The sequence below is a fragment of the Oncorhynchus masou genome, chromosome 24, assembly GCF_036934945.1.
Source record: "Oncorhynchus masou masou isolate Uvic2021 chromosome 24, UVic_Omas_1.1, whole genome shotgun sequence".
Lineage (NCBI taxonomy): Eukaryota > Metazoa > Chordata > Actinopteri > Salmoniformes > Salmonidae > Oncorhynchus > Oncorhynchus masou.
Genome location: NC_088235.1, coordinates 42124321 through 42148123, shown reverse-complemented (window position 1 = coordinate 42148123; position 23803 = coordinate 42124321). Strand labels below are relative to the sequence as shown.

General features: G+C 43.1%; 1 protein-coding gene across 8 annotated transcripts in view; it reads right to left on the bottom strand.

Moving 5' to 3' along the window:
• The window catches only part of kcnma1a (potassium large conductance calcium-activated channel, subfamily M, alpha member 1a), a 322881-nt gene extending 299426 nt beyond the window's left edge, over positions 1-23455 (bottom strand). For all 8 annotated transcript variants that reach the window (XM_064933978.1, XM_064933974.1, XM_064933979.1 and 5 more), the window contains exon 1: positions 22531-23455. In XM_064933978.1, the coding sequence (XP_064790050.1) occupies positions 22531-22818 (288 nt within the window). In that variant the 5' untranslated portion in view covers positions 22819-23455. The remainder of the gene's footprint in view (positions 1-22530) is intronic.
• Between the last annotated feature and the right edge of the window lie 348 nt (positions 23456-23803).

The window sequence follows — 23803 nt, the reverse complement described above, 5'->3', positions numbered from 1 at the left end:
TGGGATTGATTTGCACTTTTCGCACCAAAGTACGCTCATCTCTAGGAGACAGAACGCGTCTCCTTCCTGAGCGGTATAACAGCTGCGTGGTCCCATGTTGTTTATACTATTGTTTGTACAGATGAATGTGGTACCTTCAGGCGTTTGGAAATTGCTTCCAAGGTTGAACCAGACTTGTGGAGGTCTTGGCTGATTTCTCTTGATTTTCCCATGATGTCAAGCAAAGAGGCCCTGAGTTTGAAGGTAGACCTTGAAATATATCAACAGGTACACCTCCAATTGACGTCAATTAGCCTATCAGAAGCTTCTAAAGCCATGACACATATTCTGGAATTTTAAAGGCACAGTCAACTTTGTGTATGTAATCTTCTGAACCACTGGAATTGTGATACAGTGAATTATAAGTGAAATAATCTGTCTGCAAACAATTGTTGGAAAAATGACTTGTGTCATGCACAAAGTACATGTCCTAACCGACTTGCCAAAACTATAGTTTGTTAACAAGAAATTTGTGGAGTGGATGAAAAACGAGTTTTAATGACGCCAACCTAAGTGTATGTAAACTTCCAACTATATATATATATATATATTTTTTTTTTTTTTCTTTTTTTTTCTTAACTCTGTTTCTTGAACTGCATTGTTGGTTAAGGGCTTGTAAGTAAACATTTCACGGTGAAGTCGACACCTGTTGTATTCGGAGCAAGTGACAAAATATTTGATTATATTTTTATTCTATGGAAGGGTGACGGTGAACAGCTTCAGGCGTTCCAAGATGTTCTTAAATCTTATTCTGAGCACCTGAGATTCACTATGCAATTCACTATGCAAACGTTGATGAAGAAATTATTGCATTGGAGCCACTAGAGAGTGAAGCTTTTCCTTTTCTTTTTCCATGACAGCCTAGCCTGCATGTTAACATGCGGCAGCGTAGCCTAGTGGTTAGAGCATTGGACTAGTAACCGAAAGGTTGCAAGTTCAAATCCCCAAGCTGACAAGGTACAAAATCTGTCGTTCTGCCCCTGAACAGGCAGTTAACCCACTGTTCCTAGGCCGCCATTGAAAATAGGAATTTGTTCTTAACTGACTTGCCTAGTAAAATAAAGGTAAAAAATGCAGGCTGGGCTGTCTAGGGTTAATTAACCCTCTGGGGCTAACTAGATAGCTAACAGAGCCCTGTTGTCATCACACTGCTAGTCTGATCTCTGAGCAAACAGAGCAGAGGAGGCACAACTGAGATCCCTGAAGGTCACAGCCATGTCCTCTACAATGCCTCTCCATCTCCCTCCGTCTTTCTCTCACCTCTCACAGCATTACCGCACACAGCTCAAAGCACCAATTGTGACGTTAAGCACGTTTTGATGTCTGCAGATCACTGGTTCACTGCCATTTCCTTCCCGGACTGCTAGGGGGTTGGGAATGGGGGAGGATGATGGCTGGCTATGCCTTAGTAATAATAAGCAGCAGTAGAGCCAGAAGAGAGCAGTCGCAGCAGGCTGTAGCTTTGCGTGTCCCAGCAGTGTCCGGTCACTGTGTTCCCGTGCGATAGCATTGAGAGATGGGACATTTTCATGGGCACATTGTTCCAACAAGACCAAACTGGCACTCCGAATAACATTTTGGATGATGTGTTTCTACTGTTCTAGTCAGCTTGCACTCAGGGTTGATCTGTGCTGACAGAATAGAGGAGCTTATATATAAACAGTAAATACACTTAAATATGTACACACACACACACACACACCAAATTAATATACCCGCATATTGCACACATCCAGACACACACACACACACACACAAAGATGCATTCAAACGAACTCACACAAATTTGCATGAGAGGCTTCTGAGAGTGTGAAAAATGGGGCTTATATCCTAAGCCCTGACAGACAATGCAGAGTCCATATTTTTCCCTTGTGATATTTAGAGCAGGACACTCTAGCCAATATCACTTCCCGACACTGGCGCTGCTATTGTGGCAAACACAACAGTGACTGATAATACCAAACCTATATATCCACATTCCACTGAAATGACCTCCAATCTCCATACAAGACACCCTTTCAGCTGTCTCCCCCGACAGTGGAGTGTGTCTACCCATAGGATGAGCCCCCTCCTCACATTGAGTGCTTAAGGACAACAGCTGAAGAGGCGTGTGTGCGTAGATCCCACTGCTATCCTCATATCTTTGGCCAGCCCAGGCGTTATAAGCTGTATATCGCCCTCCGACAGCCCTCTCCAACCAGAGGGCCCGTATGCTAAAGGTTTTCCGGGGAATCGGAATGCCAGCGCTCTAGAGCTTTTCATTGGAGCCAGGTATACCTTCCAGCCTGACCCCTGACCCTTGGAATATTTCCTGTCGAGCTCCTTTTAAATAGTCCGTTGACAGCAGGAAGAAGACATAACAGCAGGGAGGAGTGGCGGAGGGGAAGAGAGAGAGAGGAGGGGAGGAGGAGAGATTGGGGCGGCATGCAGTGGTTAGAGCGTTGGGCCAGTAACTAGTTGTCAGCTCGAGGATTTGATCCAAGCTAAAAATCTGTCGTTCTTCCCCTGAACAAGGCAGTTAACCCATTGTTCCCCGGTACGCCGTCATTGGAAATAATTTTTTTCTTAACTGACTTGCCTAGTAAAATAAAGTTTACATTTAAAATAGGGGAGAAGGGGAAAGAGAGGAGTGGGAAGACTGAGGAGGAAGGGTAGGAGAGGAGGGTGAGAGAGTAGAGGAAAGGGGAGACTGCTCTGAACTGTCTACTACCTCATGGTATACATAGTTGAGATTGACATATGACCACTGTGGATATCGTGCAGCAGAAGTGACAAACCACGGTTCACTGTATCTCTCTACAAGGCCAATAGATTAGAATCCAACAAAAGAGGATATACGTGTTGAAGAATAGGTTTGGAATGACATTGACATTTGTCTTTCTCTATAGAGATGGAGGAGCTCAGAAGTACTTTATTCTACAATCCTTTACCAGCTACTACTGTTGGCCATGGTTACTTTCAGGTATGACAATAAGCACCAGGTAGCACATTGGTAGTCTACTGTATGAACTGCTCGTTTCAATAGAATCCAAAAGAATTACAGGATAAAGAAATGATCTGGTAATTAACATTTGGCCACACGTTTTCTAAAACACAAAATAAAAAGTGGAGTATGAAATAAAGTGAAACCAGAAGTCCCAACACACAGTTTCTGCTTGCCTATATTTGTCTGAACCACATGGGTGTCCATATCCGGCCATACACAATTTGTCTTGTTTTCCTGTATTTTGGTACTTGAGCTCGCCAGACAGCAGAGTTATTCCCAGTACATCAGAGAAGGAGAGAAGAACGTTTGTGAATCAGTAGAAACTGGTCACGCTCGGCTTCGGGATGGATGGTTGGGAGGCACGCTGCTCACTCCATGCCAGTATCAATGATACATGACACGACACGACACATTGAAGTCAACCACTGGCAGGCCACAACACATAGGCTACAGCGGACAGGAGACTGCCAAGCGCTTATACACACAGCTTACATTAATGGGCCATTGCACATTGTGAAATGACCCTTCCCGGTCTGTATGTGATCGTCTGAGCTTCTTATTGGAAGCCATTGATAACTGACAAGAAGCTAAACTGAGCTGGGCTGGGTTGAGGCTGGGGCTAAACAATACTAGGCTAGCCGGGCGTTATTTAGAGTGACAGTGTGCTGGGCTAAACTGGGGTGTGCTGGGCCTTGGTTAGGCTGGTCTATGTTGCGGCTGATCTATGCTAGGCTAGTCAGGGGTTAGAGAGCGACAGCTGAAGGCAGGGTGTATGCTCTCTGCTGCTCTGGCGAAATACAGCCGGCTGGTTGCCAAGCACAGAGGATACACAGCCACACAACAGTTCCTCTGCAGGGTAGGGACATCCACAATCCACATTAACCCTTTACACTCGTACCCATATACGGATTGAAAATGGCTGATTTGGGCACTGATAAGCGAAAACAATTGTAACGCAGTGGCTGTACAGTAATTGTCAGAGCTCAGGCTTTTCAGTGCTTTATGGGTTTTGACTGACAGCCGTTCTGAACTTGAGCACCGCACGCAACAAGAAGTTACCCCCATCCCTCCCGCTAATTGGGCAACTTTTGCACATTTTGTGTTGCCTGAGCGAGGGAATTGCTGTAAATTAAAGAGAAAAGCACTTCAGGGTCGTAAGCACAACAAATGTGTGAATTGGATTCGTAACATATTATTTGAAATGGATGACGTAGTATATGACTTGATGATGTAGTACACAAAAAAACGGGAACATTTTTGGCTCGTGAGCACCACTTTCAAAACGTCAAAAATTCTCTTAAAGTTCAAGAGTGCATCGTTAAGAGGACTCAATGTATCTTGAAATATGAGACGTTGAGGATTAGAGTAAATACAGCTTTGATGCCAAACACCAGTGAGTCCAAATGTGCACTACACATGATCATAAAACCATGGTATATAGAGTCAACATTTATGATCACTATGCTTGATGTACAGTCACAAGATGACATGAGTCATACACAGGATTGTTCTGATCATCATTTTCTATTCTCTCGCAGAACACGCATGACTCCAATGCGCACCAAAATTACAAATCGGTGGATCGCCCTGTGAAAGCCTAACACTAAGATCATATTTTATAACTCAGCTCGTCATGTTGGCAATAGAACAAGCTTTTAAACGATGCCTACCTGACCCACATTAAGATTTACAATAGGGCCTTTTCAGATTGAGTAAAACAACAGTAATTGTGTTCCAAACAAAACAACTACAAGTGTGCTTGCGTAGGGCTGTGGCGTTCATGACATTTTGTCAGCTGATTGTTGTCATGCAAATGACTGCCGGTAATTAACAAACATGTTTAGCATCTCCAGGCCTCCAAGCATTCAAGCCACTGATTGGCTCCTTTGGAACATCTACATATTTTTCTTCCAATAAATCCATTTAATATACACCATTACAATAAATCCATTATATTTTAGGCAGGTCTAAAAAAAACAAAGGAGGAAGAAAATGTATTTCAGTAGAATAGAATATGAGCCACTCTATGTTATCCGGCTATGCACCATGCCATAGGCTGTAGGCTAGTGCCACAGAGTTTCTAAACCCAGTGGCGCAACATCGCAAGACTTCTGGGAACACTTGCGAGACAGACGAGGTCGGGGTTTGGGGTTTAAGAAATACTTCTTTCGTTGTTAAGATTTCTGGAAATCTAAAGGCACAGCGTAGATCCGAGCCAATGTCTTGAACATGTTACTACTCCAACCTTGTGAAAGTGACAAACTGACTCTCATTTTCGTCAAAAACAACTTCATATCGAAGGAGTGCCTTTGATTAGATAGTCTGCACATGGGCAGTTTGGCGTGAGAACCTTTAGACTCTACAAACTGTTTCTGCACAGATAGCCAACATTGCCATGACATCGCCTACAAGTGTGATCGGGGATTTGTATGGAGAAACAGTTTTTACCCATTTTCATACTGTACGATCTTTGCTAGTTCATTTAGCAGACAATATATGCTTATACAGTGCATTAAGAAACTATTCAGACCCCTTGACCTTTTCCACATTTTGTTACATGTTACACCCTTATTCTAAAATTAATTAAAATTGTTATTTTTTATATCCATTTTCGAATAAGGCTCTAACTTAACAAAAATGTGGGAAAAGTCGAGGGGTCTGAATACACTAAGTCCAGCGCTATTATTTTATAGTAAGAAGAATAGATTTGAACTTAGCTGATTACAATAGAAAGGAGATTATCATCATTCCAGAGCGAGTGCACAAATGAAGTAGCTATGTTGAGAGTAAAAGGGATCATTTGAAACAGGTCCTATACCCTAGATCCAGGAGTTATTTGGAAACTTTAGTTGTAAATGATACGAACCTTAGAATGTCATAGAAATCAAAACTTATATGGACTGCATGATGTGACTATAGGCTATTGATCATTTGAAAAAAAGTCTCAAAAAAGTTTGCTTGTTCCTTGCCTCAGGTTGCACAGCTGTTCTCTCATCAAGTGATCATATTTTCACCCATCAGACTATTCTCAATTTAATCTGGTCTTTACTAATATGTAAAATGAGTTTAGATTTAGAATGGCCCATTATCAAATGGGCAGGAACAGGGACAGGGGATAAACAAAGATGATCATCGATATCAACTCAATTAGCTAATGGAGGTTGCTTTCCCTCAGTCCAGGTAGACTACTCCGGTTTTAAAGCACAGCTGAGAAATGAATAAAGTAGCAGCTGGGATCCTCCTCTTTTTAGTGTTAGCCATCAAAACGTTGCTTCACACAGGATTGCATATAGAAATGTCTGGCCTTATAAGAAGACTATTTTTTTATTTCATAATAAATAAATGTGTCACAAGTGATATTCCATCCAAATTCTGTATGCCACAGGCTCTCCAACCCTGTTCCTGCAGCTACCCAGTGCTTCATTTGGGAAACCAGTTAAAATCTATTCAGGAACATCGATAGTAACATGTTTTCACAACTATCCATATTTCATTAAAGTGTTGACAGCCTCTCTCTGTGCGCTTGAGAAAGGAATAAAGGAGAGATGGAAACACACAGTGGTGAGATATTCTCTAGCTAAAAGGTCATGTGTCAGCTTATTAATTATGAAAATATAAAAAAGTGCTATTACTAGGCATAAGCTCTAATATGTGGATGGATGTTGTGAATGAATCATCACTTTTGAAAGCACTGTCCATTTCATTGTGTTTGGCTTTGAAACAAAATCCACCATGACCATGTTTTACACTCTGTTTCAACCTGCTGTTGAACTTCTTTCTTCAAATTGATCGATCACAGTGAGGTGAGTTTTAAAAAGCATGACACTGTTTTGATAAATGTTTGATGTGATTTTCCAGTGCATTTGCATTGATGTCAGAGTGGTTAGAGGGACAATAGAGCCCTGAGTACCAGGCCATTAGCGACCTGATGGTCGTTAGTGAGTTAGGTACTACCAACGCATGTCCAGAGTGCACAAGAGGAGATCGTGGTGACTCAATGGTCACGTGGAATTTGACTACGGTCATGACTCATTACTGTTGGTGTGGCGGTAATATGGTCACCGCAACAGCCCTATGCTTGCTGTAGTTCCTCAACCGCACAGCTAGGAGAGCTCAAAAAGCACCTTATAGTTGAACTCTTCTTTGAGTCATAACAGTGCATTGATATGACTTAGGAACTGTGCACACTTGCGAGGTGTGACCCCTTGGAGACACCAGCTAGTCCTCTCACTAAAACCTTTGTTGTTCTTTTGTCTTATGTTGCCCATACACCCCACCCCCCCCCACAACCAAAAAAATAGATAGACATATTTATTTTAGGAACTCAGCCCAGCTATAAACTTACTCTTGAAAGTTGTAAAAGCAGAATGCACAAGTTTCAATTACAATTTTGGGTAGTGCATCATCAGTTCCTCTTGTCATGTTAGTCATTGCAGACCTTAGAGAGATATTTAGAACTTGTCAGAAATGTCCAGATCAAGTCAGCCAACGTTTTTATTTATTTGTTTTTTTAGCCCATAGATTGCTTTACTTTTTTTGACACTCAAATAGCACATGAATACATATTACACATAGCAAAAGTATAGAATTTCAAGAAAATTTTATTTAAAACTGCAAACTTCGCTTTGCACCCAATTACAAAATGTGTAAAATTGCAGGAAATACGGTTTAAACCGGCTAAACTCTCCACCAACAAGAGGGGTGTGAACAGTGTGTGTCATGAACAGTGCTTGTACCCATAGAAATAGACATGGCAAGCACGGGGGGTTCAGGTTGTTCCCCAATGCTGGAATGGGGGCCCCCCCCAAGTGAAAAAAGTTTGAGAACCCCTGCACTACAGTGAGGCAGCACTAGTAGGAAGTGCAAGTCATCAGCACTGAGACTAAGACACTTTTCACAACGGATTTACAGTATGTTGCCTGTAAAAAAACAAAAAGGGCAATGTTTATATGACCCCATTTCAAACAGGCCCACTTTTACCACATTCTTGCTGACATACGCCTTTTACACATCCCACGGTATGCCAGCGACGAGGGGGGGGTGCAGATGTGGATTGGTGTCTATTTTAATAAATCCATTGAATATACATCGTCACGAAAAATATATTATTAATTAGTTTAGGCAGAACCTAAGAAATATTTGAAGACTACTAAAATGTATTTCTAAATAATAGAATAGCATATTTTGAGATTAATAATGTTATTGTCTGTGCAGCCAATCGGCTACATGGCCGTGCCATGCAAATTAAATCAATAAATTGTTGTTTTGTCCATTAAAAACAGACAACACACTTATTCCACTGCCCTGATCACAGTAAACACACATAACATAATAAAATATAAAGAATATTTTTACCACACAAATTGAGTGTCACAGGATCGTGTTAAACCACACTCATACAGTACAACAAAAAAGTTGTATTTTGAAACAGACCTCAAGCCCAAGCCCATCGCCAGGGTTTGTGTTTTAGTGATGTCCAGTTGGCCGTTTTTTGTTGTTAAAACTCTAAAAGGCTATTTGAAGAAGAGCAAAAACATTCAAACATCACCTTGGCTGCTGTGGCTTCATTCACCCTAGTGAATCTACAAACACATAGCTTATTAGCTATACAATTAGCCACTACACATGAACTCACATTAACTCAGTACTGGGATTAAAAACCGATAATTTAATACGTACAGAGGGATGTTAGCAGAAAGAATATTTTGGAAACAAAAGGTTAAACATATAAGTTCTTTACAGAAATAAAGTGTGCAGTTGTACAGCTAATTTCCTGCAATTCTCCACATTTTGCCATCCATTACTTATGCCATGTTAAAATGGACATTTCAAACATGTTAAAACTTCATATTCATTATCTCCAGCACCACCCCAACATCAACATATGTGAAATGGTGTTTCTGTGTTGTAGTAAAAAATACAAATTACATCATAAACCAATTAGTGGACAATTAGGAGGCAATGCCTACTCATAACTGGTTAGTATCACAAGATGCAGACCGATGATGTTATCTTCCTCTATATTTTTTACTACAAAACACATAAAACACCATTTTCACATATGTTCATGTTAGGTGCTAGAGATGAATATAAAGTTTAACAATTTTGAAAAGTCCCTTTAATATGATATCTGACTGAAAATAACTAAAGAAATCAAAACAATGTGGGCCCCCTGGAGGACAGGACCCCTGGGCACGTGCCCGGTCAGTAATTTGGCCATGATTACTACAAGTTTAGATAGCTGGCTGGACTAACTAGACAAATTAATCAATCAACATGTTTTTACTGACATGGGTTAATTGAATGTCATATAAGGAAAACTGCTGACGCATAACCAATTTTTGAAATCGCACCTGATGTATTCTACTATTCTAACTCTCAAAAGTACATTTTTCTTAAATCATTTCTCTCAGCGCCATTGCAAAATGTGTATAATTGCAGAAAATTGGCAAAAAATGTGTCTTGGCCCCATGGAGATTCTCCACGGCACAGCTTGGAAAGCTAAAAAAAAACAGCTTATAGTTGAACTCTTCTTTGAGTCATAAAAGTGCATTGAAATTACGTAGGAACTGTGCACACTTTGAAGAGGTGTGGAACATTTTTGGAGCCAAGACAAATTTCCTGCAATTATACACATTTTGCAATGGAGCTGAGAGAACATTGCAGTTTTAAAGCTAATTTACAGGGATTCTACATATTCTGCCATGCTGTAAGAAAATGTAGCTGTTTTAAAGAATATTTCCTGAAATTCTATTCTCACTTTTTTAAATCCACATGAGCTTTTTTTCCTACCCTCACTCTGCTTTCTTAGGGAGCAGGTGTAGGATCTTAGATTATGAGTATCATCACCATGATAGCGCTGGAAAATAATAGCAATTTATATTTTCCAAAGCATCGGAGTGTCGTGTTCATATTTCACAACCTCTGCAGGCCTTTGAGTTTCTTATACACGATTGAGCCCGACACTTGAAAATAGGCCTACACATTATTGCATGCTAAATGTTTCTGATCAGTGATAGATGAGGAAAGGAAACGAATAGCACTTGTTTTACCAGCCAGAGACCAATGAACCAAATATACGAATGGAGAGGATCAGGATTAGGCTACTAAGAAACTGCAAGTGAAGAACAAAATAATCCACAGTCTAAGACGTTGGGGAGGAGGGGGGTGCTATACTGACATATGGAATTGTTTTAAGATGGTCATACTATGGATCATTTAACTATTTGATTTTTACATTTTAGAAAATCTTTAGGGATAAAAAAAATAATTGAATAAAACATTCAGAAATGGAAAAAAGGACAGGTCTGACAAACACGGCTGTGGCTCTGACATCTTCTACTGCAGACGTGGAAGGACGACACCGGCGGATGTGGTGGATTGAGACGCAGCCAATGCAAAAACCATAACTCTTAACCGACTGATTTTGATGGGGATTTTTTGTTGTTATGTAATTTAGGGGGTTAAGCTACATAACATCGTAGCAAAATGTTCTGATTAGTGCTAATAAATGAGAAAACTAGATTAAGATGATTATGAGTAGCACTCACCTGAGCTAGCATTAACCCCAGCCTAATTGTAGCCTAAGTAACACAAAGATACAGTAAAAACAAACCTGACATTGATTAATTTATTAACACGAGTCCCCACGCTTTTCTCAAAGCAGTGAGATGGCGTTGTCCCAATCAAATGGTGCAGAAATTATAATGAGGTAGTTGACCACATGCTTTCGCTTCAAATGTATTATAACAATTGGATGACTTGGAGAATCAGCAAGTCACAATTTCATACATGCCTTCAATTGCATTAGCCTACTTTATTCCAATATTTTTGTCATTCAGTGATTCATTCCCACACTAATATTTATGGCCTAGTAACGGGGCGCAGACTAGCCACCATCAACAGTGTAAGAGCGTAGTGTGTGCAATGCAGCGTCAGCATTATGGCTATGTTCCATACTAATCCTTAGACAGAACTTTACCGCAATCGTGACCAGGTCAGTTGGTGGAAATAAAAGTATGTTGCGGCATGGTAAAGTTTGCGGCTAAACGTCTTGGCATGTAAGGGGTATAAGAGAGAAAATAGGACAGGTGCATACTAATAAGGTTCACAGCAACGACAGTGTTCCCCACTCTACTGCATCAATGTGTAGCTTAGCCTACTGTGTGCTAGAACCCCTCTATGTTAGATATGCACATAGCTACATTAGCATGGTTTTGGATTGGAGATTTTCCTCTTCTGCAGAAAACACCTGGAGGAGTGAATGTGAGAGGCAGAGGCTGTGTTCCAATTATCTGGATTGGAATACTTTACTTTCCTCATCTCCTTTCCTATGTGAACCCTGAGTTGAGTACATTTAGGTGGGCAGCCCATCCAGTGATCAGGAGGGGAAGGAGACAAGGTGAGGAGATGAGGTTAAACAAGACGAGGTTAAAGGAGAGGAAGTCATTTGAAAATATTGGGACATAACCCAGGGATGGTAGAGAGACACCTCACGCCCCACTTTTTCCACCCCCTCCTGACTCTCACCCGACCCGTCAGTTTCCAGCTCCAGTTTTGTCGCCCTCGATTCTCCGTTCCCAGTATCCGCAGGACTAAGCCCTGTGGGCCCGCATCACGTTACTAATACCATGCCAACGGAGCCGGCCTCGCCATTCAGCTGAACACAGATCTGGTTTCCCTCCTTAATACTCCTAACAAGCTTGTTCCCTCTGTTGCCAAGTGTCAAATCAACCCCCTCCTACCAAAGTCACCCCCGAAGGACTAGCCCTGCTCTGCCCTGCCTTCTCCTGCCCCCCACAAGGGAAACAACATGGAGGTCTGGAGCCCTAACAGTGAGGACCTTCTTATAGCAGTTCTACTCATTTAGAGGAAACTGGATACGGAGGGATACACACGATGGATGCTTCATTATGCCGTGTGTGGGTTGATGTGTATGAGCATATTTGAAGCTGTACGAGAAGACATATGATGATGCCATTTTAGATCTGCCGAGCCATGGATAAATAAACTGACAATGAACTGACAGCCAGCTAAATGACAGTCTAAATAGCATGGGTACATACTGCAGCATAGAAAAGTGTCATTATCTAACACAGTTATATATGACTGACTCCTTTCTTATACAAATAGAATAGCACTCTTATAAAGAAGAGAACCTGATTATTACACTATTGCAACTTCAAACAAGCAACAAACCAAATTGCACACTAATTGCATTAGTACTGTACAAAGATAGAGGTGCGCTATTTGATAGATTCCCTCTGCTCCCCCTACCTCGGGCTTCCAGTGGGGAGACCTGAGGTCAACCTACCCCCGCCACCCTCCCCATCTTGTACTTCTGAGTGGGAGACCTTACCATGCAGTAGCCTGCCTAGCTTACAAACTAGAAATCAGGGAGCCCTATCCGACAAGGTTAATTGACCCACAGTCCCACATGGTGACATGATATCATGGACGTGACGTGCAAATGAGCGATAGAAAACCGATCGCGCAAATGTCACCATTCGGATTAATATTATTTGTACCTTTTTTTACATTTGTATTTTATTTTTTTACTTTTTGTTTTGTGCGCCCCATGTCGCCCCCGGCAAGATGCTGCCCTGTGCGGCTGCCCATGTCGCCTATGCCTAAATTCGCCACTGGTTAAGGTCACTACATTATTAATTAGGGCTGGAAATTGCCAGGGAACTCACAATACGATACATAGGTGCCAATACGATATGTATTGTGATGCTCACGATTCTATATGTATCGCAATTTGATACTGTAATTTTATTGCGATTCAATGTCCTTAACCGAGAACTTTGAGAATTTGTTTCTATCGGTCATAGAAATAAGTGCTTAAAGCCAATGGGCTCCCTATTTTTAAAAGTAGATGGAGAACAAGCTATTAAGGACAAATACTGGCGTTTTGTTGCATGTCTAGGAAATTAGCGCAAAAATTATATGCTAAATTGTCAAATAATATCCGATCTGTAACTGTATTGATTACCTTGGTTGGAAAGTGAGGCAGCGACAGGATACATTTTTTCTCCTAACTGAAGATAATGTAATATAGGATTTGTGCAATTGAGTTTTATTTGTAGGTTTTTTGATTGCAATAGGGTAAGTGTAATAATTCAATTCACTTTTTTTTAAATATACATACACACTACCATTTTTTCATATTTGTCTTTGTTACGAGTCTTGTTTTGTGTGTGTGTGTGTGTGTGTATACACAGTGGGGCAAAAAAGTATTTAGTCAACCACCAATTGTGCAAGTTCTCCCGCTTAAAAAGAGGAGAGAGGCCTGTAATTTTGACAATGATCCCAAACACACTGCCCGGGCAACGAAGGAGTGGCTTTGTAAGAAGCCAAGGTCCTGGAGTGGCCTAGCCAGTCTCCAGATCTCAACCCCATAGAAAATCTTTGGAGGGAGTTGAAAGTCTGTGTTGCCCAGCAACAACCCCAAAACATCACTGCTCTAGAGGAGATCTGCATGGAGGAATGGGCCAGAATACCAGCAACAGTGTGCGAAAACCTTGTGAAGACTTACAGAAAATGTTTGACCTCTGTCATTGCCAACAAAGGGTATATAACAAAGTATTGAAATAAGTGGTCAATAACAAAAGTTTATTACTTAATTCATTTAAAATCCTACAATGTGATTTTCTGGAGATTTTTTTTTCTCATTTTGTCAGTCATAGTTGAGGTGTACCTATGATGAAAATTACAGGCCTCTCATCTTTTCAAGTGGGAGAACTTGCACAATTGGTGGCTGACGAAATACTTTTTTGCCCTACTGTATATATAATAGTTTTAAATGTTATGATTATTTATGTGTTGTTCCAAATGTCTAAATAAAAATTACAGTGCAGAAGTGTGTTTTTTGGGGGGGGTAGGGGGGGGTTGACCAGGGAGCCATACAAGCTCTAACCGCCACTGACCTTAACACAAGATGTTCGGACATCTTGGCGTAACGGTTAAAACCCTCCACAGACTAAGCCCCATCTGAACCGGGGTTTATATCAAGGATCATCAAATCAAATTTTATTTGTCACACACACATGGTTAGCAGATGTTAATGCAAGTGTAGCAAATTTTTTATTTTTTTTTACCTTTATTTTACTAGGCAAGTCAGTTAAGAACAAATTCTTATTTTCAATGGCGGCCTAGGAACAGTGGGTTAACTGCCTGTTCAGTGGCAGAACGACAGATTTTGTACCTTGTCAGCTCGGGGATTTGAACTTGCAACATTTTGGTTACTAGTCCAATGCTCTAACCACTAGGCTACACTGCCGCCCCTACACTGCCGAAATGCTTGTGCTTCTAGTTCCGACAATGCAGTAATAACCAACGAGTAATCTAACCTAACAATTCCACAACTACTACCTTATACACACACAAGTGTAAGGGGATAAACAATATGTACATAAAGATATATGAATGACTGATGATACAGAACGGCATAGGCAAGATGCAGTAGATGGTATCGAGTACAGTACATACATATGAGATGAGTAATGTAGGGTATGTAAACAAAGTGGCATAGTTTAAAGTGGCTAGTGATACATGTATTACATAAAGATGCAGTAGATGATAGAGTACAGTATATACACATACATATGAGATGAGTAATGTAGGGTATGTAAACATTATATTAAGTGGCATTGTTTAAAGTGGCTAGTGATACATTTTTTACATCAATTTCCATTATTAAAGTGGCTGGAGTTGAGTCAGTATGTTGGCAGCAGCCACTCAATGTTAGTGGTGGCTGTTTAACAGTCTGATGGCCTTGAGATAGAAGCTGTTTTTCAGTCTTTCGGTCCCTGCTTTGATGCACCTGTACTGACCTCGCCTTCTGGATGATAGCGGGGTGAACAGGCAGTGGCTCGGGTGGTTGATGTCCTTGATGATCTTTATGGCCTTCCTGTGACATCGGGTGGTGTAGGTGTCCTGGAGGGCAGGTAGTTTGCCCCCGGTGATGTGTTGTGCAGACCTCACTACCCTCTGGAGAGCCTTGCGGAGCAGTTGCCGTACCAGGCGGTGATACAGCCCGACAGGATGCTCTCGATTGTGCATCTGTAGAGGTTTGAGAGTGTTTTTGGTGATAAGCCGAACGTCTTCAGCCTCTTGAAGAGGATGAAGCTGCTGCTGCGCCTTCTTCACCACACTGTCTGTGTGGGTGGACCAATTCAGTTTGTCCGTGATGTGTACGCCGAGGAACTTAAAACTTACTACCCTCTCCACTACTGTCCCGTCGATGTGGATATGGGGGTGCTCCCTCTGCCGTTTCCTGAAATACACAATCATCTCTTTTGTTTTGTTGACGTTGAGTGTGAGGTTATTTTCCTGACACCACACTCCGAGGGCCCTCACCTCCTCCCTGTAGGCCATCTCGTCGTTGCTGGTAATCAAGCCTACCACTGTAGTATCGTCCGCAAACTTGATGATTGAGTTGGAGGTGTGCATGGCCACGCAGTCGTGGGTGAACAGAGAGTACAGGAGAGGGCTCAGAACGCACCCTTGTGGGGCCCCAGTGTTGAGGATCAGCGGGGTCGAGATGTTGTTACCTACCCTCACCACCTGGGGGCGGCCCGTCAGAAAGTCCAGTACCCAGTTGCACAGGGTGGGGTCGAGACCCAGGGTCTCGAGCTTGATGACTAGTTTGAAGGGTACTATGGTGTTAAATGCTGAGCTGTAGTCGATGAACAGCATTCTCACATAGGTATTCCTCTTGTCCAGATGGGTTAGGGCAGTGTGGTTGCGATTGCGTTGTCTGTGGACCTATTGGGGCCGGATCAGATTGGTCGGACCAGCGTTGAACAGACCTGAGTGCGGGAGCTTCTTGTAGCTATTTGAGTTAGAATTTTAAGACCTCTTGAAGAATCAAAAAATATATACAATAATTATTTGATGAAACAAGTGTCTGACCTATATCTGCGATATCAACTCAGCAACAACAAAAAACTTCCTCGTCCGTGTAAATATTTGTATGAACATAACAAGGTTCAACAACAGACATAAACTGAACAAATTCCACAGACATGTGACAAACAGAAATGTAATGTGTCCCTGAACAATGGGGGGGGGGTCAAAATCAAAAGTAACCGTCAGTATCTGGTGTGGCCACCAGCTGCATTAAGTACAGTGCATCTCCTCATGGACTGCACTAGATTTGCCAGTTCTTGCTGTGAGATGTTACCCCCCTCTTCCACCAAGGCACCTGCAAGTTCCCAGACATTTCTGGGGGAATGGCCCTAGCCCTCACCCTCCGATCCAACAGGTCCCAGACGTGCTCAATGGGATTGAGATCCGGGCTCTTCGCTGGCCATGGCAGAACACTGACATTCCTGTCCTGCAGGAATTCGCGCACGGAACGAGCAGTATGGCTGGTGGCATTGCAATGCTGGAGGTTCATGTCAGGATGAGCCTGCAGGAAGGGTACCACATGAGGGAGGAGGATGTCTTCCCTGTAATGCACAGTGTTGAGATTGCCTGCAATGACAACAAGCTCAGTCCGATGATGCTGTGACACACCGTCCCAGACCATGACGGACCCTCCACCTCCAAATCGATCCCGCTCCAGAGTACAGGCCTCGGTGTAACGCTCATTCCTTCAACAATAAAAGCGAATCCGACCATCATCCCTGGTGAGACAAAACCGCGACTCGCCAGTGAAGAGCACTTTTTGCCAGTCCTGTCTGGTCCAGCGACGGTGGGTTTGTGCCCTTAGGCGACGTTGTTGCTGGTGATGTCTGGTGAGGACCTGCCTTACAACAGGCCTACAAGCTCTCAGTCTAGCCTCTCTCAGCCTATTGCAGACAGTCTGAGCACTGATGGAGGGATTGTGCGTTCCTGGTGTGACTCGGGCAGTTGTTGTTGCCATCCTGTACCTATCCTGTGCAGGTGTTGTTACACGTGGTCTGCCACTGCGAGGACAATCAGCTGTCCGTCCTGTCTCCCTGTAAGTTTTGATAACTATGACCTTAATTACCTGTAAGCTGTTAGTGTCTTAACGACCGTTCCACAGGTGCATGTTCATTAATTGTTTATGGTTCATTGAACAAGCATGGGAAAGAGTGTTTAAACCCTTTACAATGAAGATTTTTGAAGTCCTTTGGATTTTTACAAATTATCTTTGAAAAGACAGGGTCCTGAAAAAGGGACGTTTCTTTTTTTGCTGAGTTTGTAAGAAAGATCAGGAAACATTAGTTTGTTTTATTTACAAGTATTTAACCTGTTATTTTGGCACTAAACTGTCTCCATATGTACCGTGCAGTCGGAAAGTATTCAGACCTTCACTTTTTCAAAATGTTACATTACAGCCTTATTCTAAAATGTATCAAATTGTTTCCCCCCCATCATCAATGTACACACAATACTCTACAATGACAAAGCAAATAACTGGTTTCGATTTATTTTTCTCCAAATGTAAAGTAAATTAACTGAATTATAACATTTGCATAACTACTCAGACCCTCTAGCCAGTACTTTCTTGAAGAATCTTTTGCAGCGATTACAGCCTCGAGTATTCTTGGGTATGACACTACAAGCTTGGCACACCTGTATTTGGGGAGTTTCTCCCATTCTCCTCTGCAGATCCTCTCAAGCTCTGTCAAGTTGGATGGGGAGCGTCACTGCACTGCTATTTTCAGGTCTCTCCAGAGATGTTCGATTGGGTTCTGGCTGGGCCACTCAAGGACATTCAGAGACTTGTCCCAAAGCCACTCCTGCATTGTCTTGGCTGTGTGCTTAGGGTCGTTGACCTGTTGGAAAGTGAACCTTCACCCCAGTCTGAGGTCCTGAGTGCTCTGGAACAGGTTTTCATCAAGTATCTCTCGGTACTTTGCTCAGTTCATCTTTCCCTCAATCCTGACTAGTCTCCCAGTCCCTGCCGCTGAAAAACATCCAAACAGCATGATGATGCCAGGTGATGAGAGGTGCCTGGTTTCCTCCAGACATGAACCTTGGCATTCAGACCAGAGTTCAAACTTGGTTTTATCAGACCAGAGAATCTTGTTTCTCATGGTCTGAGTGTCCTTTAGGTGCCTTTTGGCAAACACCAAGCAAGCTGTCATGTGCCTTTTACTGAGGAGTGGCTTCCGTCTGGCCACTCTACCATAAAAAGGCCTGATTGGTGAAGTGCTGCAGACATGGGAGAACCTTCCAGAAGGACAACCATCTCCACAGAGGAACTCTCGAGCTCTGTCAGAGTGCCATCAGGTTGTTAGTCACCTCCATGACCAAGGCCCTTCTCCCCCGACAGCTCAGTTTGCCCTGGGCAGCCAGTTCTAGAATCAGCTCAGCTCTAGAATAAGGCTGTAACGTAACAAAACGTGGAAAAAGTGAAGTGGTCTAAATACTTTACGAATTCACTGTACTTCCATTCAGTTCTTCAACTTGTACCAGGGGACGTTCAGACCTGCTTGTGAGGCCTGTGGGCATCAGAGAAAAGAGTGTTCGTAAGAGACTCACCTTTCCACAGAGGGGTCATACCAGGTTGTAAATCAAACTGTTTCGGACGCTCCAGACTGAAGTTGGCAGATCGGCTGTACCGACTTCAAACGAGTCCCAAGACGCTGGTGGGGGTCGTAGAGCAAAACGGAGAACACCAGCATGTTCACTTTTTTTCCTTAGAGGGTCATAATAGTCAATGGTAGATGATTTTGTGAGAAGACCACATTTTGGGATGTCTCGTGGTCTGACAATCTCCGCTCTAGCCCTGGCACCTTTCACTGCACATTCAGAAGTGCGACATCAGTGGATGTGGTGCAAAAAAAAACATCTGTAACTTAAACTGACAGATTTTTATGTGGATTTTTTTATGATGCTATTTATATTTACGCGGGGGCATGGACATCAACTGTTGGCTTGACAGCCGCTGGACTCGGGTTTGAGTCCCGGTCAGAGCTTCCTCCCGAATTCACTACAATAAACACACCAACTCAGACCATTGGTTAACAATAAAATCATTCATTATTTTTCGAGTCAAATTCTATTCCCCTAAAAGTTGCTGAATATCTGTATACATATACTGAGAAAGGCAGGTGATCCATTCAGAGACCCAGGTTAGGCCTGGTTGTGTTAGAACCTCTCCCCAGGTACTAAGGCCCGTCCTGGGTGTGTTTCAGCAGGGCTGCCTGGTTGGCTCGCTGGCCTGGGTGATGTGTTCATAATTAAGACATTATGAAGGAAAGAAACTTTGGAGATCCCGTTAACGCTTTAGATCTCCCTGGCCTCATCCTAATTTGATAAGCAGACAAACGCATGCAACTCAAATCTTAGCACAAATTTCCCATTGAGATCAACGGTCGATTTAAATGTGAAGTAGTTTCATTCGTGCGTTTCTCAAATTTGGATTCAGTCTTTAAATTACTCAGAACCAGAGGGGCTATTGTCACATCACATGCCCAGTTTCACGTCGCCCCCAAATCGGCTTTAGGGGTGCAATGCAATCTGCCATGATCTACCTAAGAGTGATCTGGCTCTGTGCTTTCCTTACTATTATATAACCCAGAAACAGGACATAGTGGAGGGAAGATAGAGGAATGGTGGACGAAAGATGGAGGGTGTAGGATGGAGGGAGGATGGGAAGAGAGCCCTCTGCCTGCCCTGCCGTCCTCCCTCTGATGCCCCTGGCTGTCACGATACAATGCTCAACTTAGATGGGCAGTAACGGGCCGCTGCTCGCACTATGCCAGGAGGACTTTGCAGAGAGGCAGAAAGAGAGAGAGGCACATGACTCAGCCCTATTTGAACTGGAAGCGACCCAAACAGCATCAAGGGTGAGCAAGGTCACGCTCTCAGGTCTCTCTCTGATTTTCTCTGTCCATCTCTTGATACTAAGTATGGATGGATAACTACACAGCCACAGTCTGTCTACTAATGTATTCTCACATGTCCATCTGATTGGGTCAAAGTGTCACATGATTCTTAGAACAGTTTCCTCATAGGGCTCCCGAGTGGCGCAGCGTTCTAAGGCACTGCATATCAGTGCTTGAGTCATCACTCCAGACACCCTGGTTCAATTCCAGGCAACATCACAGCACAATTTGCCCAGCATCGCCCGGGTTTGGCCAGTGAGGCAGTCACCTTAAATAAGAATTTGTTCTTAACTGGCATGCCTTGTTAAATAAATAAAAAATACAAAAAATCATAATAATTAAAATAAAGAAATAAGAGCAAGGATTTGTCAGATTGAACCATAATGCTAGACAGTAGGGTGAAATACACCAGGACAGAACCCCAACTAAACTACACATTTTGAATAGAATGACTTTATTTAACCAACGGCATCATCTGTGCAAAGACTGGAGAAAACATCAACAGCGATTACTATGAAATGCTCTTTGAGTTTCAGGGTATGTTATGGTTACGATGTGATGTGCATGTTGTGTGTGCAATTTATCTGCGACGTGCCCACCTCGGAGTTCTCTATAACTAGCCGGTTCAACCAACCAGATGACCACTTGTGCCCTATAGAACACCGTGAGTCATAACAAACTGAAGCAGGCTTTAACCCAAAGGTGATTCATACATGATTCATGTTTTATGTGGGCCACGCTTAGCCTACTGTAGCACTGGGACGAACCAACTAGTCAGTCAGCACAGCAGGGACATCCATACAGTCTATTTCTAGATCAACCATTCAGGTTACATTACTCAAGCAACACAACCAGGCATTTCACAGACAAAGAATATTGAAATATACCAAGCATTGATTACCCTGAAATAAGAACTCCTCCCTCGGCAACTGGGTCCAAGACTTCCTGACTGGCCGACCCCAGGTAGGCAACAACACCTCCACCACATTGATCCTAAACACCGGGGCCCCCACAGGGGTGTGTGCTCAGCCCCCTGTTCACCCATGACTGTGGCTACGCACGACTCCAGCACAATCATCAAGTTTGCTGACGTCACGACAGTGGTAGGTCTGATTACCAACAACAACGAGACAACCTACAGGGACAACGTTAGCGCCCTGCTGAAGTGGTGGCAGGAAAATAACCTCTCAAAGTCAAAAAAAAGAAGAAAAAAAAGGAGCTGATCGTACACTACAGGATAAAGAAGAGGGAGGAACCCCTCATTCATGGGGCAACAGTGGAGAGAGTCAAAAGATTCAAGTTCCTTGGTGTGCACATCAATGAGGACCTGAATTGATCCCACCACACAGACATCAGGGTGAAGAAAGTGCAACAGCACCTCAAACCACAGACGGCTGAAGAAGTTTGGCCTCTAAGACCCTCACAAACTTCTACAGATGCACTATTGAGAGCATTATGTTGGGCTACATCACCGCATGGTACGGCAACTGCACCACTCTCAACCGCAAGGTTCTCCAGAGGGTGGTGCAGTCAGCCCAATGCGTCACCGGGGGCACGCTGCCCTCCATTTACAGCACTCGGTGTCAAAGGAAGGCCAAGAAGCTCATTAAAAGGACCTCAGCCACCCGAGCCACACTCTGTTCACTCTGCTACCATCTAGTAGAGACGGTACAACTGCATCAGAGCCGGGACCAGGAGACTGTGAAGCAGCTTCTATCACTTGGCCATCAGACTGTTGAACAGCACATCACTAGCCAGCTACCTGCCCGGTACTCATCCCTGCACCTTGAGACTAATGCCCCATATATATACAGTTATTGAATGCTAGTCACTTCCTATTCTGTTTATATACTGTTGTTTACACAATGTGTATGCATATACTGTATTCTGGACATAGCTCATCCTAATATACCTAATGCTGTACATAATATTTTCAAAAGTATATACTGTCCATAAATAACACACCAGTTATTTATATTCTAGATTCTCACTCTAATATATCTACTTTGGATTGTTATTTATTTCAGATTTTTGGGGAATTCTACTGCACTGTTGGAGCTAGTAACTTAAGCATTTCGATATACCTGATATAACACCTGCAAATGTGTACTCAACCAATAAACGTTGATTTGAATACTGAAATATACCAAGCACAGATTCTACTGAATTTCTGAAATATACCAAGTATTGATACTACCGAAAACGGACATGTACCAAGCATTGATTCTACTGAAATAATGATATATAGAAAGCATTGATTCTACTGAAGAAAAAAAAAACATGTAATAACGGGTAGACCACGGGTCTGGAACAGAACCATAGATGAAGATACAATAGAGAAGTTGGTAGCCTATATTCTGTGTACTCCCTTACCACATAGACTGGCCTGTTGTTGCAGGTGGGTGACAGTTGTTCTAGCTATGGGGCAGCTCCTCGTACTGTGTAAGTAATGGTGAGTCACTTTCACAGTGAAGGCCAATGCAACACAACACGAACTGGACTCAAGTCAATATGCCATGGTAAATCAACCACCCCGGCCCAGGCTGGTAAGCTCGTATAAACAATGGATGACAACGTCGGGTCGGGTCATAGGGTATACAGTATAAATGTGTAAAGAAAGACAGTGGCGCAATATATGTCCCCATAAAGGTTGAATTACGCACGAGATAACGGTTAATGTGTTTGCCATTAGCCTACCTTCTTTTTGGTGTTGCAGTGGCAGCACACGGTCCACAGGTATTTAAGGGTCCTCCAAAGGAGAATGATGAAGAGACCCCCGAAAAACGTCACCATAGAAGAGGCGAGGAATGCCCACCACATGCGTTGGCCATTATTGTCGCAGGGCACGTCTGGCGAGAAGGGGATGATCACGTCCATCTTGGATATAGAGATCGAGGAGTCCTGATTTGTATTATGATAGATATTTCTACTCATCATAGAGTTGCCGCTTCCATGGAGAACGGTGGCATCCGGCTCAGCTAGCATCTATGAGCCTTGGAGAGCCTGTGCCAGCGTCCCCAGCCCCACTCACCAGCCATATTGCTTGAAACAAAAATACCCCCCTTCGCGTTCTATATTATTGTCACCCGCACTTAACTGTTTATTGCAATCTAGTTCAGATGTCCGCTACAGTGGAAAACGCCGCACGCACAAACTGGAGCGAAATAGCGGGTCGGTGAGAAGCATTTAAATCCGCAGTAATGATGAACGTTGAGCGTTTTTCATTTGTAGGGGTTTTCCAAGTCTTTCAGGACAAATGCCATGGCAAAGATGGTCTCATCTAGCAGGCATCGAGGCTGCCAATGTTTCAGATTATGATAGGCGCAGCGACATTAAACCAAGGCTGTTTTCTTCAACCACCTTCTGTCCGGTCTCTCAAGCCGTCTTCCGTCCAGTGATTCCGTCGATTAACCGCGGACAATCGCTTTCACTTTTCCAAACGTCAATTTAATCGATAGCATAGCCTGTATGGTTTTCGAATGGCTGAATATATTTCAAGTCCCCAAACGGTTGCCACGATGCGAAAATACATAATCTAACGGTGTTTCCACGAAATTCAGCAAACAATGATAAGCTCTCGGGTAAATGTCGTCTTCCGCCACTGTTCCTCTGCTCCCGCTCAGGCTGATTGCGCCTGTCAGATCCGCTCGCTCCAGAGAACTGTAGAGAGATGAACAGGTAGGAGGGGCGGGGCGTTGCTCTAATAATAAAGATGGGCATAAAGAGCGCAGTAATACAGCGCGGATATTTATACGAAGTGCCAAGCAGCCCCTTGTCTCAGTCAGTACTTAGGCAACAGCCTACATTGCGTTATTTCCGTGTAATGTTGTTGTGTTTAAAATGACGCATGTCTCTGAGCTGCATATGTGACTGTCGTGCTGCGCTCTGCCTCTGTTCATTTGAGCAGCAGCCCACTATAACTCTCCTACTGTGATGCAACAGCAGCTTCGGCGTGAAATGCCAAGGCTTC